The sequence below is a fragment of the Salvelinus sp. IW2-2015 genome, linkage group LG11 (genome assembly GCF_002910315.2).
Source record: "Salvelinus sp. IW2-2015 linkage group LG11, ASM291031v2, whole genome shotgun sequence".
NCBI classification, from domain to species: Eukaryota; Metazoa; Chordata; class Actinopteri; order Salmoniformes; family Salmonidae; genus Salvelinus; species Salvelinus sp. IW2-2015.
This window is the reverse complement of record NC_036851.1, coordinates 46,419,109-46,435,893: the sequence shown is the minus strand read 5'-3', so window position 1 is coordinate 46,435,893 and position 16,785 is coordinate 46,419,109. Positions and strand designations below refer to the sequence as shown.

General features: G+C 42.4%; 1 protein-coding gene across 14 annotated transcripts in view; it reads left to right on the top strand.

Annotated features, from left to right (window-relative positions):
- Positions 1 to 5,724: 5,724 nt before the first annotated feature.
- The window catches only part of LOC111970493 (ral GTPase-activating protein subunit beta), a 59,932-nt gene continuing 48,871 nt past the window's right edge, over positions 5,725 to 16,785 (top strand). For 13 of the 14 annotated variants that reach the window (XM_023997275.3, XM_023997273.3, XM_070445779.1 and 10 more), the window contains exons 1-2: positions 5,725 to 6,075; positions 15,133 to 15,346. In XM_023997275.3, the coding sequence (XP_023853043.1) occupies positions 15,170 to 15,346 (177 nt within the window). In that variant the 5' untranslated portion in view covers positions 5,725 to 6,075; positions 15,133 to 15,169. The remainder of the gene's footprint in view (positions 6,076 to 15,132; positions 15,347 to 16,785) is intronic. The other variant, XM_023997272.3, reaches the window with a different exon arrangement.

Sequence of the window (16,785 nt, the reverse complement as noted above, 5' to 3'; positions counted from 1 at the left end):
TCGGATCCCAGTAAGACTAGCTGTCACCATTGTAGTCTGCTAATGGGGATCGTAATAAATTAAAATGTTTACATTAAAACAGGGAACCTGACACGCTGTGGAATGTGCAGCCAGATCCTGCTAATGATTTGAGTATAACATTTATAAAAACATGTCATCACTAGGCCTGCAGAAGGTTGAGGTGGCATCCTATTTTGACAATAACGCTGCAGGAAATAGCTTGAGAGTGGGACTCATGATCTTGCATCTGTTAGTCCAAACAGCTAAAGATATTATGAAAGGAGGTCGGAACTGCTTAGTTGCTGGTGTTGTACATATACTATGTATACAAAAGGTATGTGGACATCTCTTCAAATCAGTGGATTTGGCTATTTCAGCCACACCCGTTTCTGACAGGTGTATAAAATCTAGCATACCGCCATGCAATCTCCATAGACAAACATTGGCAGTAGAATGGCCTTACTGAAGAGCTCAGTGACTTTCAACGTGGCACCGAAATAGGATGCCTCCTTTCCAACAAGTCAGTTCGTCACATTTCTGCCCTGCTGGAGCGGCCCCGGTCAACTGTAAGTGCTGTTGTTGTGAAGTGGAAACATCTAGGAGCAGAGTGCTGAAGCATGTAGCCAGTAAAAATCATCTGTCCTCGGATGCAACACTCACTACCGAGTTCCAAACTACCTCTGGAAGCAACGTCAGCACAAGAACTGTTCGTCAGGCGCTTCATGAAATGGGTTTCCATGGCTGAGCAGCCGCAGGTACACAAGCCTAAGATCACCATGCGCAATGCCAAGCGCCGGCTGGTGTGGTGTAAAGCTCGCCGCCATTGGACTCTGGAGCAGTGGAAATGTGTTCTCTGGAGTGATGATTCACGCGTCACCATCTGGTAGTCCAACGGACAAATCTGGGTTTGGCGGATGCCAGGAGAACGCTACCTGCCTAAATGCACAGTGTCAACTGTAAAGTTTGGTCAAGGAGGAATAATGGTCTGGGGCTGTTTTTCATGGTTGGGGCTAGGCCCCTTAGTTCTAGTGAAGGGAAAYCTTAATTCTACAGCGTACAATTACATTCTAGATGACTCTGTACTTCCAACTTTGTGGCAACAGTTTAGGGAAGGCACTTTCCAAATTGTATTTGTCACATGAGCCAAATACAACAGGTATTTGGTATTTGGTAGCTTACAGTGAATTGCTTACTTACAAGCCCTTAACCAACAATGCAGTTTTAAGAAAAATAAGTGTTTCATTAAAATCTCATAAAATTGACTAATAATTAAAGAGCAGCAGTAAAATAACAATAGCGAGGCTAATACGGGTGTACTGGTACAGAGTCAATCTGCAGGGGGCACCGGTTAGTCGAGGTAATTGAGGTAATACGTACATGTAGGTAGAGTTAAAGTGACTATGCATAGATAATAAACAGAGAGTAGCAGCAGCGTAAAAGGGGGGGGGTAATGCAAATAGTCTGGGTAGCTATTTGTTTAGCTGTTCAGGAGTCTTATGGCTTGGGGGTAGAAGCTGTTAAGAAGTCTTTTGGATCTAAACATGGCGCTCCGGTACCGCTTGCCGTGCGGTAGCGGAGAGAACAGTCTTTGACTTGGGTAGCTGGAGTCTTTGACAATTTTATGGGTCTTCCTCTGACACCGCTAGGTATAGAGGTCCTGGATTGCAGGAAGCTTGGCCCCAGTGATGTACTGGGATGTACGCAGTACTCTCTGTAGTGCCTTGCGGTCGGAGGCCGAACAGTTGCCCTGCATAACCAGAACAGTGATGCAACCAGTCAGGATGCTCTCGGTGGTGCAACTGTAGAACTTCTTGATCATCTGAGGACCCATGCCAAATCCGTTCAGTCTCCTGAGGGGGAATAGGCTTTGTCGTGCCCTCTTCATGACTGTCTTGGTGTGTTTAGACCATGATAGTTTGTTGGTGATGTGGACACCAAGGAACTTGAAGCTCTTAACCTGCTCCACTACAGCCCTTTCAATGAGAATGGGGACATGCTCAGTCCTCCTTTTTTGTAGTCCACAATCATCTCCTTTGTTTTGATCACATTGAGGGAGAGGTTGTTGTCCTGGCATCACACGGCCAGGTCTCTGACCTTCTCCCCATAGGCTGTCTTGTTGTTGTCGGTGATCAGGCCTACCACTGTTGTGTCATCAGCAAACTTAATGATGGTGTTCGAGTCATGCCTGGCCATGCAGTCATGAGTGAACAGGGAGTACAAGAGGGGACTGAGCACACACCCCTGAGGGGCCCCCATGTTGCGGATCAGCGTGGTGGATGTGTTGTTACCTACCCTTACCACCTGAGGGCATCCTGCAGGAAGTCAAAGATCCAGTTGCAGAAGGAGGTGTTTAGTCCCAGGATCCTTAGCTTAGTGATGAGCTTTGAGGGCACCATGCTGTTGAACGCTGAGCTGTAGTCAGTGAATAGCCTTCTCACATAGGTGTTCCTTTTGTCCAGGTGGGAAAGGGTAGTGTGGAGTGCAATAGAGATTGAATCATCTGTGGATCTGTAGGGGTGGTATGCAAATTGGTGGGGGTCTAGGGTTTCTGGGATAATGTTGCTGATGTGAGCCATGACCAGCCTTTCAAAGTACTTCATGGCTACAGACGTGAGTGCTACGGGTCGGTAGTAATTTAGGCAGGTTACCTTAGTGTTCTTGGGCACAGGGACTATGGTGGTCTGCTTGAAACATGATGGTATTACAGACTCAGTCAGGCACAGGTTGAAAATGTCAGTGAAGACACTTGCCAGTTGGTCAGAGCAGGCTCGGAGTACACGTCCTGGTAATCCCTCTGGCCCTGCGGCCTTGTGAATGTTGACCTGTTTAAATGTTTTACTCACATTGGTTACGGAGAGTGTGATCACACAGTCATCCGGAACAGCTGATGCTCTCATGCATGTTTCCGTGTTACTTGTCTCAAAGTGAGCATAGAAGTAATTTAGCTTGTCTGGTAGGCTTGTGTCACTGGGAAACTCGCGGCTGTGGTTCCCTTCGTAGTCTGTAATAGTTTGCAAGCCCTGCCACATCCGACGAGCATCGGAGCCAGTGTAGTACGATTCAATCTTAGTCCTGTATTGATGCTTTGCCTGTTTGATGGTTCTTTGGAGGGCATAGCGGGATTCCTTATAAGTTTCCGGGTTAGAGTCCCGCTCATTGAAAGCGGCAGCTGTACCCTTTAGCTCAGTGTGGCTATTGCCTGTAATCCATGGCTTCTGGTTGGGGTATGTRCGTACAATCACTGTGGGAACGATGTCATCGATGCACTTATTGATGAAGCCAGTGACTGAATCGCGGAACATATTCCACCTGTGCTAGYAAAACAGTCCTGTAGCTTAGCATCTGCTTCATCTGACCACTTTTTTATTGACCAAGTCACTGGTGCTTCCTGCTTTAGTTTTTGCTTGTAAGCAGGAACCAGGATTACAGAATTATGATCAGATTTGCCAAATGGAGGGCGGGGGAGAACTTTGTATGCGTCTCTGTGTGTGGAGTAATTTAACATTTAACATGCTGATAGAAATGAGGTAAAATGGATTTAAGTTCCCCTGCATTAAAGTCCCCGGCCACTACGTGAGCCGCCTCTTTATGAACGTTTTCCTGTTTGCTTATGGCCGTATACAGCTCATTGAGTGCRGTCTTAGTGCCAGCATCGGTTTGTTGTGGTAAATAGACAGCTACAAAGAATATAGATGAAAACTCTCTTGGTAAATAGTGTGGTCTACAGCTTATAAAWYCYYYTWASGRWYSKRMCCYTTTTYTYMAWTTTYKSSKWAAAWYSGKKKYCCCCCCACGGGACGGTTGAGCTAAYGTGCACTAATGTGATTAGCATGAGGTTGTAAGTAACAAGAACATTTCCAAGGACATRGACATATCTGATATTGGCAAAAATCTTAAATTATTGTTAATCTAACTGCACTGTCCAATTTACAGTAGCTATTACAGTGMAATAATACCATGSTATTGTTTGAGGAGGGTGCACAGTTATGAACTTGAAAATGCATTAATTAACCAATTAGGCACATTTGGGCAGACTTGATACAACATTTKGAACAGAAATGGAATGGTTCATTGGATCWGTGTAAAACTTTGCGGATATACWGCTGCCATCTAGTGGCCACATTCTAAATTRCACCTAAGCTGRAATAATGCATTGTGKCCTTTCTCTTGCATTTCAAAGATGATGAAACAAAAAATGGAGGAARGAAAACGCATGTTTTTTCTTGTATTATCTTTTACCAGATCTAATGTGTTATATTCTCCTACATTAGTTTMACATTTCCACAAACTTCAAAGTGTTTCCTTTCAAATGGTATCAAGAATATGCATTTCCTTGCTTCAGGTCCTGAGCTACAGGCAGTTAGATTTGGGTATGTCATTTTAGGCAAAAATTGAAAAAAAGGGTCCGATCCTTAAGAGGTTCCCGTTGGTAGGATTTGACGTGCTCATAGTTCATCTATTTTATTATCCAATGACTATACGTTGACTAATAGGACCTATRGTAAAGGCAGATTACCCACTCACCGCCGGATCCTCACAAGGCACCCAGACCTACGCCCCCGATATCTCCGTCTCYTTTTCCTGCGAATGACGGGGATGAGGGCCTTGTCGGGTGTCTGGAGTAAATCCTTTGCGTCTGACTTGTTAAAGGAAAAATCTTCTTCCAGTACGGGATTAGTAATCGCTGTCYTGATATCTAGAAGCTCTTTTYGGTCATAAGAGAGGGTACAGAAATGGTTTATCGAGATCAGTGTGGAAGAACTTGACTAGCCTGCACAGAGCCCTGACCTCAACCCCACCGAACACCTTAATTGGAACCCCGACTGCGAGCCAGGTCTAATCACCCAACATCAGTGTACGACTTCATTAATGCTCGTGGCTGAATGGAAGCAAGTCCCAGCAGAAATGTTCCAACATCTAGTGAAAAGACTTCCCAGAAGAGTGGAGGCTGTTATAGCAGCAAAGGGGGGACCAACTCCATATTAATGCCCATGATTTTGGAAKGAGATGTTCTACTAGCAGGTCTCCACATACTATTGGGCATGTAGCGTAGTTAAGTCATGGCACTTATATAGCTCTGGAGAACCCAAGGCCATACAACCATTGGGTTCTCGTTTGAACCATTGCCCACAGCGCAGCCAATGTGAAGGCTACGACTGTCCCGACGCTCTGTCTAACTGCAATATGGTCTTGGAATCCTATGAAAAAATACATTCATATCACCACAAATTAATTTGACAAATACAAAAGATCCACTTACTGTGCGCTGTTTTAACACATATTCCCACTGAGGTGTTTTGCACTGAAMATTGACCTGAACTATGACACTTCCTGAGCTAATGGAAACTCGGGAGGGAACACAAAAAAACACTCGCTGTGTTCTACGAAAAACCTCAGCGGACATCAATGGTAAAACAACTAACATTGAGAGAATATTTTTTTATTTGTGAAGTTATTATTATTATTATTATTTGAGTTTTCAAGGATTCCAAGCTTTTCACACTTCTCTTATCTTTTCTAGCTCCCTTTCCTGTTCTTTCCTWGCAAATGTTCCTCCTTTCCTCATATCCTTTGTGTGCTTCCTTTCCTTTCCTAATTCCCTAGTTTCCTTTTCTTCTTCGATAGCATATTTCCTTATTTYACTTCTTAGAGCCTTTTCATCATGGACAGGTCAAATCCAATAGAGGGCGCATTTGAGCTGAATAATATTATGAACGGGTACATTTAAAGGGCTACACAGCTCATAATTAAACTGTTTTGAGAAACGTTATTAAACTGTCGATTCTAGGCTTCTTTATTTTTTGTGGGTAAAATATTGTGCACATTCTGAGAAGTATTTTATTATTCCAACAACMTTCCTTTTCCCCCCAGCTTTTTTTAAAGTCATGAGATGTGTGACCGACACAGTTCAGTGGTCAGGCTAGCCGTCAACTGAATGACGTCGGTGCAAATGTAGCTATGCTTGTCACTGGATGTTGATTTACTTCAAATATGGTTCTGCTATATCCTCGTTTGTACTGTAAAGTTTGCTGAGAATACGGACGGTTGATATGACAGTCTTTCCCTCTGACACAGGTAAATAGCAACACATAGCCAGCTGTCTTGGTCTTGTTTTCATTAACTAGCTTAGCCAACTATCTAGCTAATGCGGCCTACAATAACAGTGAGACAAGGGAATCGAGTTCACACCACGTTAGCTTAGCTAGTTGGTTCAAACTTGCTTACTAGCCAGCTTTCCTGTGTCAACGGGTTGTGACAGCGTACTAAGTTGCCTATACTAGCCAAGTTAGCCATGCATTCTATGCAGTTTCGACTATGCTAACTACATGCCATAAGTAATGCTTATTTTGTAAACCAACTAACGTTAACGCGTTAATGTTCCATTACATTGAGACCTAGGTAACTCCCGCCTGTTGAAAACGTTTGTTTCACTTTCCAGCTAGCTAACTGGACTTTCCTGCCTGAACCAGAGCTAGTTTGACCTGACCATTTCTGTGCGTTGATGTGTGTGCTAGCCAGCGTCCAACGTTCGGGCTAACCAGAACGTTTCAAGTAGTAACGTTARCTAGCTATCGTTAGTAGTTGAACAAAACAGCCAGTGGGTGGCTCGTTCAATCTGGGACTGATTTCTCGATCATGTAGTTGTCAGGCTTTAAAAAGTTTTTTTATTTTTTTACATAGAGATAGGCAAAATCTAATTAACTAGCTAGCCAACAACCTTGAGTCATAACACATTCTGTTGGCTAGTTAATGTTTTACTTATAACTAGTTAGTTTTTAGACTGACCTAGCTAATAGCAAGCTATCTCTAGATGTAAATGTGCACTAAGTTATTGCTGTGCATGTCTTCTATGCTTTTCAATAATACTTTTTACTGCGTGATGACCTTTTACGGCTGTGCACCTGAACAGTGCGTGTCTCCAGTCCACTCCTTGGCGCTTGGCGCTTGCAAAGTTGTATTCGTAGGCAGGGAAAATCTGTTTTAGTGATTTCTGGTATATCATCAAAATAAATCCATCGCAGCACGTTTGTTGACTGATTCAGCAGTTTTTACCTAATTTAGTACAATACCGTTGTAAACTAGAGGGCTTGTTTTTAGCTCTTTACAATTGTTTTGGTGGTCATAAAAGACGTTTATTTAAAGCAAAGCAGTTACATATAGTCAACGTTAAATTTAGTAAAATAATTGGTCCCATTACTTTAATAGACTACTATATCAACCTTATTACTTTGGCTTGTGTGGCAGTTAGATCACAAAAATGTCTAAGCTATGGTTATTGCGTGTGAACTGAAAGAAGGAAGGCATAGGACAAAGCCATCTGTCACAAAATGGGAATAAAAAGTAGGATTATGTGGACAACACTTCATTCTGTGGGTTTCAGATAAATAAATGCACGATTTACTTTTGTAAAACGTTCAGGGTAAATTAAGTTTGATTTTAGTTGAACAATTATGTAGTGATAAGAATGTTTTAGGTTATTATCTGTGGAGATGCATATGATGGTGCATCTAGTGATGCCAGCTCTTTAAATGTATTTTTGTGTTAGGTGAAAAACTATGGAGGATAGCTATCAGTAGGTCTATCTAATAAATAGACTGTTTAGGCTAACAAAATGTGGTGTACTTGTGAGCTTGTTTTAAAGGTTGTATGGTTTTTAAATAATTTATAGTAGTGGTAGTGTCCGTAGTGGTGGTGACTCGCTGTAGTTGAAGAAGTAGGTAGATGAAAATGTTGGTTGATAGGATAGGATAGCCTGTGAAAGTTGGTTTGGTGTTTCTTACTTGAAATGTTCAAGAGTTACCCTCCAACAATAATTGTATTATATACAAATGTAGGCATATTTAATTTGTTGTAATTTATAGTGCAGACCAGAGCTAGATCAGAGCTGGTATGAACCAGAGCTAGCTAGCTACAACCAGGACCAGAGCTATTGCAGAGCAGTGGTTGTGGTCAGTAGTTGTGTTGCTGGTTCTTTGGGCCCTRCAGTTTGGACATGGTCAGTAGTTGTGTTGTTGTGGTCAKTAGTTTTGTGGGTCAGTCGTTTTGGTAAGATGTTTCATTAGTTGTGGTAGTGGCCAGTCGTTGTGGTTAGTAGTTTTGATAAGTAGGTGTTGTGGTCAATAGTTGTGATTGTGGTCATTAGTTGTGTGGTCAGTAGGTTTGATAAGTAGCGGTGCGGTTCATTAATTGTGATATGTAGTTGTGTGGTTGTGGCCAGTAGTGGTAGGTTGTGTTTTGGTAAGTAGTTGTGGTCAGTGTCTAAACTACAGTTGTTGCTATGAAGAAGTTGTCTTCCTGGAGTCACTTGTTGCTAGGCAACCGCCCTGCAGTTGCCTTKGCAAGCATGCTCCCTCATGACTAAAGCCAGTGTGAGAAACATGCTAACAAACATTTGTGCTATAAATAAATACTGTATTCTGACCCACAAAACCTATTTTCTAGATTCATCATAGTGTTAGACAAAGCAAGGAAAGTGAACTTCAAAATGTGGTGTAGATTTATTGTAATTTGTGGTTGTTGTTGGTCGGTAATGAATCTGCTAGCTTCTGACACTGCATCTAATGAAAGCAGTTGATGGGCTACTAAAACGGCTCCAACTCTTGATTGGTTGAAGCTATTCATGTTTGGCTTTCTGATTTGGAAGGCATAGAAGTAGAGGAAGCTTCCATACACTAAGTTAGTCTCTGACTTTTTGGGGTAGTGGTCAAAATGGCAGTTTGTGGGGTGGTAGTAATGCAGTTAATAAAACAGCGGTATCGTTAGATCCGTAGCAGACGTTCCGATGACAGATTTGAATAGCTTAGAAGTAGACGGGATGTCATACTGTCTACCTTTTTGGGAAAGTGGTCAGAATGTCAGTTGTTTATAAAAAAAAWTGTGAAAATGTTGTTGATGTGGTTACTAAAACAGCTGTAACGTTTTATCGGTACCAAATAATAGGTTGTTAACAATAAAACATCACAATAGCGTTCCATTTGGCTGCTGGGTGGCAAGGAGACCCCCAAGCTCTGCTAAAACCATTGACAACTACACTACATGGCCAAAATGTGGACACCTGTTCGTCGAACATCTCATTCCAAAATCATGGGCATTATCATGGAGTTGACCCCCCCCACCCCCCCTTTGCTGCTATAACAGCCTCCAGTCTTCTGGGAAGGCTTTCCACTAGATGTTGGAACATTGCTGCGGGGACTTGTTTCCATTCAGCCACAAGAGCATTAGTGAGGTCAGGCACTGATGTTGAGCGATTAGGCCTGACTCCCAGTCGGCATCCCAAAAGTATTTGATGGAGTTGAGGTCAGGACTCTGTGCAGGCCAGTCAAGTTCTTCCACACCAATCTCGACAAACCATTTCCGTATGGACCTCGCTTTGTGCACAGGGGCATTGTCATGCTGAACAGGAAAGGGCCTTCCCCAAACTGTTGCCACAAAGTTGGAAGCACAGAATTGTCTAGAATGTAATTGAATGCTGTAGCATTAAGAGTTCCCTTCACTAGAACTAAGGGGCCTAGCGCAATCTATGAAAAACAGCCCCAGACCATTATTCTTCCTCCGCCAAACTTTACAGTTGGCACTATGCATTCAGGCAGGTAGTGTTCTCCTCGCACCCGCCAAACCTAAATCGTCCGTCTGACTGCCAGATGRKGAAGCGTGATTCATCACCCCAGAGAATTTGTTTTGACCGCTCCAGAGTCTAATGGTGGCTAGCTTTACACCACACCAGCCGAAGCTTGACATTGCACATTGATTTTTGGCTTGTGTGTGTGTGTGGCTGCTTGGCCATGGAAACCCATTTCATGAAGCTCCAGACAAACATTTATTGTGCTGACATCAATTGATCATGTATTTCCAGGTACGTGAGGGCAGCCAGATTCATTTTGGCTTGCTTCATCAGAGGTTAGGCTTTTTGGAAAGAGCTAAACATTTTGTTTWTTTTATTTCACCTTTATTTAACCAGGTAGGCTAGTTGAGAACAAGTTCTCATTTACAACTGCGACCTGGCCAAGATGAAGCAAAGCAGCTCGACACATACAACAACAGAGTTACACATKGAATAAACAAACATACAATCAATAATACAGTAGAAMAATCTATATACAGCATGTGCAAATGAGGTAGGATAAGAGAGGGTAAGGAAATAGGCCAGGGTGGCAAAGTAATTACAATATAGCAATTATACACTGGAATGGTAGGATGTGCAGAAGATGAATGTGCAAGACATCATCCTGCTAAAGTTGTCAGGGACTACTGTCATCACCACTATGGATGGCAAGCAAATCAAACTAGTTTTGGATATAGCCATCTAATTTCTCCCCTGAAAGTTAGCTTGTTATCTAGCCATATTGATGTGATCTGTTATTAGCTAGCTAGCTAGCTAGCCAATTTGACAGGCTACATTGATTGATGGAGCACATGTCTATTAGCAGCAATTGTGATTAAACACTATTAAAAATAATGTTGAAAAGGGGATAATGTTAGTAACTTCGCTAGTTAGGCCTATGTTGGTTGGAGAAAAAAGTACATTAGGTCTACTTACCACTATGTAAACATTTTCAGCTAACACTAATGTTACTTCGGTAAATGCTCCCCTCTACTGCTTSACAGGCAGACCTAGCAAAGGATGGGATATTTATCTAAACCAGTCATACTTGTTAGGTATAGGTCACTTTTATGTTATATCACTCAAATATCCAATTAATGGGGACTGATATTGTGAGGCTACCCTCACATATTTGAAGTGACATGCTCAATATATGTTTCCTGATCAAGAAAAGGATGCAGAGTTCTGACTATGCTCTTCAAGAGGTGATGATATTACAACCAAATAGTTAACATTTATTTAATAACCCCTTGAAAATGGCACGCAGTTGTCAATGGTTTTAGCGGAGMTGCGGGTCTCCTTGCCCCCCAGTAGGAAAATAGAATGCTCTGTACCTTATTGTGACATTTTATTGGTAACAACCTATTTCGTTACGATTTCAGATTTGTATAAAAAGTTACAGAAAATGTTGATGCGGTTACTAAAACAACTAACGTTTTGTTGGTACCAGATAATTCTGTTCCGATTTCAGATTTGAATAGAAGGGAAGTAGACCAAGATGTCATACCCTCTAACTTCTTGTCTAAGTTGTTGACAAAGTGGTCAAAGTTTCTGACTTGTGTCAAAAATTGAATTTACAGTGAATAGAATGTTGGAAGTGATGTCACAATAGGGAGATTTAGAATGTTGAAAAAGTCCCATGAACGTGGATGAAGATGGACAACGTTTAATAGTTTAAAAAGTATATATTTTTTAAATTATGTAATCAACTCAATCCAGACCAGTCTACATGTTTAAATGGCATTTCTAGCTTAAATGGTGTAAGAGGAGTCGTGTTCCTAATAATAAAAATAATGCATTTGTCAAAGATTTAAAGTGGGGACTCTGCTTCACAAGGCCCATTAAATAATGTGGAAAATTWAATTTATATTCTTAAAACTTAACTTAAGTTGACAATTATGCTGTCGCTGCTTCCTGTTGACAAGGCATTTTGAGTCAAGTGGTTCGCCAACATGGTAAGTGTAATGCAACAATTTTTTTGTTAATCATATCCTTCAATATTACACTGAAATCAATAGAACAGGGGGCAGATGTTTGGGGTGTAGCGCTGTTTAACACTTTTCAAATGCCACACGGACACTTAGAATAACCTTTACATGGTTGGTTAGATGAGAACTTGTAGAAGGCTTATATTATCACGACTCAGGATATGCAGACACAGGAGGCGGATAGTACAGTTCTCAGATATTTATTGTAAACACGGGGCAGGTTGAGGACAGGCAGGGGTTCGTGATTAGGTCAGTCAGGCAGGTACAGGACAGCAGGCAGGCTCGGGGTCAGGGCAGGCAGAATAGTCAGAACCGGGAAAACAACTAGGAAACAGAACTTGAGAAAAAGGAAGACCGGAAAGCACACTGGTAAGACCTGACAAGACGAACTGGCAATAGACAAACAGAGAACACGGGTATAAATACACAGGGGATATTGGGAAGATGGTCGACACCTGGAGGGGTGTCGAGACAAGCACAAAGACAGGTGAAACAGATCAGGGTGACATAAATCTGTATTTTGGAATGTTGATTTCAAGAGGCTGCCACAAAAGAGAACAGACTWCTTTTTCTGTTAACTTAAAATAATCACGACGTGGCACAGGATCTCAACAGTGACAACGGTTGACTGCTGTTTAAGTTTGACCGTCAAATCCATGTATTGGTGTGTGGCCAGSAACTTTTTATAGAGCGACCGTCACGAATTGTCCATGCCATTTCATTAACTCTGCGTTCTAAGTCCTGAGCATCCCAGAGTGTGTGACTAAATCAATGGTACAAAACCAAAGATATTTATCTATTTTAAGCAATCAATCTTACATGCTGACCAGACCTGACCCGTTGCGTGCGTTGCAAAATAAATGAACACATACATGTTGTTCAATCATTGCAACAACATTGTTCACGAGCGTCTGCGTAGCCAGGCGCTGTTATAGAACTTGGTTCTATTTGTGACACTCGATGCGCTGCAAGTCATGCTTCTCCTCATTGTTTTTTAGGAGCATATACCCACGTGCCATCTCCTCATTGGTTTTTAGGAGCATATACCCACATGGGTGATTGAAAGAAACTGAGGTCTACACTACAGGCCAGTCTGTTGTGGTAATGCACCTTAAAGTTGGTTGCCAACCTCAATATAAATCCCAAAGATTAAGAAGAAGAAGCCTGAAGGAGGAGAGATTACTAGAAACRAACTCGCTTGACCGTTTTATCTGTTGATTAATTGTCGGAGTAGAGGACTTTGTGCATGTCAGGTAAAATAGCAACCCAATGTTTATATCCCAGGACAAATTAGCTAGCAACAGCAAGCTAACTAGCTAAATTGCCATAAATGTTTAATGCTTTTCGACCTGTCCCCAAATTAATATAGTTGGTTCAGAGTTTGTTTTGATATTTCAACCTGCGTGTCCTGATCGCGTCTGGTGTGGGGGCGACAAAATCAATGCACGTGTGCGGTCTGGTCAGCATGTTATGTCATGATGTCTATAAACTTTTATACAAACATCAGCAATCTGAGGTAAAAAGCATGTGTAATTCCACTCAATTCTTAAGGGGTGAAAAGTGCAAGGTAGTAACACAAACTGTCCACATTAAGGAAATTAGCACAATATACAGTAACTGAATATGGCAAAATAATTTGACATGTCAGTTTAAGATGATAGTGTATTGCMACAATAATATCTTTCTCTCTCGTTTTAACCATTTTAGAGAGTTTAAAAATGCTCTCAAACACAGTTTAACCAAGTGCTCTAGACTAGAGCATATTGGCTGCACAGCCTGAATGTCCCTTGTATTAGTGGTCTGTACAGGATACACATGGTAMCGTCCAATAAAATGCTCACTCGCAGGTTCCTTCTCAACAATGCCATAATAATAGATAAAAATACAAACATAAAGTAAATGGCATAGTAGAATAGAATAAACATTTTCTCATAAGCTTTTAACTAAATTTATAGTCACACTYATGTGTTTTGGGGATTGGAGGTCAAGTGTTTTATTATTATTGCTAAGTAATTCATAATGTAAGAGTCTGGTAGCAGCAGTTGTGGTGTGTGTGGATGAGTGTACTGTATATCTGCGTGAGTCCATGTGTGCTAAGGTGTGGAGAGTCAGTGCAGGTGGTCAGTCCAGTTCAAGTGTGATTTTGGCACTCAGTGACGCCCTTTCTGTCAACATTCCATTCAGATCATTCTGGAAACAACAGGCCAAGGCTCTCTTCAGTTCAATGTTAACTTGTTATATATCTAGCGCCTATGCACAGCATTAGTCTACTTCAAATGTGCCTTATCACACATAGTTCCTTTGACATATGTTGACTTTTCAAGCTACATGAAAAGGTCATTCGGAAAGTATTCAGACCCCTTGACTTTTTCTACATTTTGTTATAGCCTTATTCTAAAATGGATTAGATCGTCCCCCCCCCTCAATCTACACACAATACCCCATAATGATAAAGTGAAACAGGTTTTTATAATTTTTGGGAAACTTATGTACATTTTGTATAAGTATTCAGACCCTTTACTCAGTACTTTGTTGAAGCACCCTTGGCAGAGACTCTAGCCTCAAGTCTTCTTGGGTATGATGCTACAAGCTTGGCACACCAGTATTTGGGGAGTTTCTCACATTCTTCTCTGCAGATCCTCTCAAGCTCTGTCAGGTTGGATGGGGAGCGTCACTGCACAGCTATTTTCAGGTCTCTCCAGAGATATTCGATTGGGTTCACGTCCGGGCTCTGGCTGGGCCWCTCAAKGACATTCAGAGACTTCTCCTGAAGCCACTCCTGTGTTGTCTTGGCTGTGTGCTTAGGTTTGTTGTCCTGTTGGAGGGTGAACCTTGGCCCCAGTCTGAGGTCCTGAGCACTCTGGAGCAGGTTTTCATCAAGGATCTTTCTGTACTTTGCTTTGTTCCTCTTTCCCTCGATCCTGACTAGTCTCCCAGTCCCTGCCGCTGAAMACCATCCACACAGCATGATGCTGCCACCACMATGCTTCACCGTAGGGATGGTGCCAGGTTTCCTCTAGACGTGACGCTTGGCATTCAGGCYAAAGAGTTCAATCCTGGTTTCATCAGACCAGAGAATCTTGTTTCTCATGGTCTGAGAGTCTTAAGGTGCCTTTTGGCAAACTTCAAGTGGGCTGTCATGTGCCTTTTACTTTCTGAATGCACTGTATGCCCACCCATGGCTGCGCCCTTGCCCAATCATGTAAAATCCATAGATTAGGGCTATGAATCTATTTCAATTGACTGATTACCTTATGAAYTGTAACTCAGTAAAATCTTTAGAATAGTTGCATGTTGCGTTTAATATTTAGTTCAGTATATGTAATGGTTATGATGTTTTATTCAAGTTACAACCACCTACATCGAAGTCTGATTCAGGGTCCACTTTATATGTTATGGGTGTTTTTTCAAGTTACAAACAGCTACAACCAAGTCTGCTTCAGGCTGGAGCCATCAGTCCACTCTGTAGTCTCCCTATACTCTGACTCCACCCATCAGTCCACTCTGTAGTTACTCTGACTCAACCCCTCTCTGTATACACAGGTAGCAATCGGACCCAGTAGAAGCGAACGCCACCACCATGTACTCGGAGTGGAGGTCTCTGCACCTGGTGGTGCAGAGCGACCAGGGCCACCTGAGTGTCCTTCACTCGTACCCTCCTGCAGTTGGGCGCGATGTGGCCAATGCAGTGGTTAAACCCCTGGGGGTGACCCTGGGCACTCCGTCCACTGACAGCCTGCTCAAGACCGACAAAGAGGTAGGCAACCTGTGCTGAAAACAAYGCAGGTGTTTTGGCAGAGCTGAATCGGATAGGTGTAACTAAGCCATAAGGGTGAAGACTTAGTTTCAAGTTTTAATGTCTTATGCGTGCACAAGTACAGTGAAATGCCTTTGTTGCAAACTCAAAACCCAGCAATGCAATAATCAATAACAATGTGTTACTAGAAAAAAACACGAGAAGAGGTATGAAGGACACAATAAGTAAGTAAGCATACTATATACAAGGACAGTTCCAATACTATATTTACAATGTGCAGGGATACTGGAGTGATGGACGTAGATATGTGTAGGGGTATGTGTAGGGGTAAGGGGACTAGGCATCAGGATATAAGATTAACAGAGTAGCAGCAGCTTGTATGTGAGTGGGTGTGTGTAGGGTCAGTATAAATGTACATGCATGTTGTGTGAGTGAGCAAATCATGGAGTGAGTGTGTAGGGCCCTGTGAGTGTGTAGGGCCCTGTGAGTGTGTAGGGCCCTGTGAGTGTGTAGGGCCCTGTGAGTGTGCGTAGATACAAAAATAAAAAGGTCAATGAGGATACAAGATTGATTCAGAATAGTCTGTGTAGCTATTTTGTTAGCTATTTATCAGTCTTATTGCTTGGGGATAGAAGCTTTTCAAGAGCCTGTTGGTGCCAGACTTGATGCACCGGTACCGCTTGCCTTGCGGAAGCAGAGGAAATAGTCTGACTTGGGTGGTTGGAGTCTTTAACGGTTTTCCGGCCTTCCTACTTCTATACCAGATGCCTGATATAGATGTCCTGGATGGCAGGGAGCTCGGCCCCAGTAATGTACTGGGCTGTCCCCACCACACTCTCTAGCTCCATGCGATCAAAGACTGTGCTATTGCCGTACCAGGCAGTGATGCAGCCAGTCAATATGCTCTCAATGGTGCAGCTGTAGAACCTTTTATAGATTTGAGGGCCCATGCCAAACTTTTTCAACCTCCTGAGGGGGGGGAAGAGGCACTGTCATGCCTTCTTCACTACTGTGCGYGTGTTTGGACCATTTGAATTACTTCAGTGATTTGGACACCGAGGAATGTGGATGGGGGAGCGTGCTTGCCCTTGTGTTTCCTGTAGTCCATGATCAGCTCCTTGGTCTTACTGACGTTGAGAGAKAGGTTGTTGTTCTGGCACCACACTGCCAGGTCATTGACCTCCTCCCTGTAGGCTGAGATTTGACTTGACTTGGCCCAAGTGTTGCGGTGTTTACATTCAAGGGGAATAGAAAGTCAAGTTAGAATACCAACGACTTTCTAAGATAGTATATTTTTTTGCTCTAAGTATGGGGAGGGTATTGTCAAGGTCCACTTCATTCATTATTCTATTGAAAAGTAAAAGTTTCTTCCCTCTTTAGCTCCAAGTTCCTCTGACATTGTTTTTGAGGAAATAGGCAGAACATAAGCTACATGACCC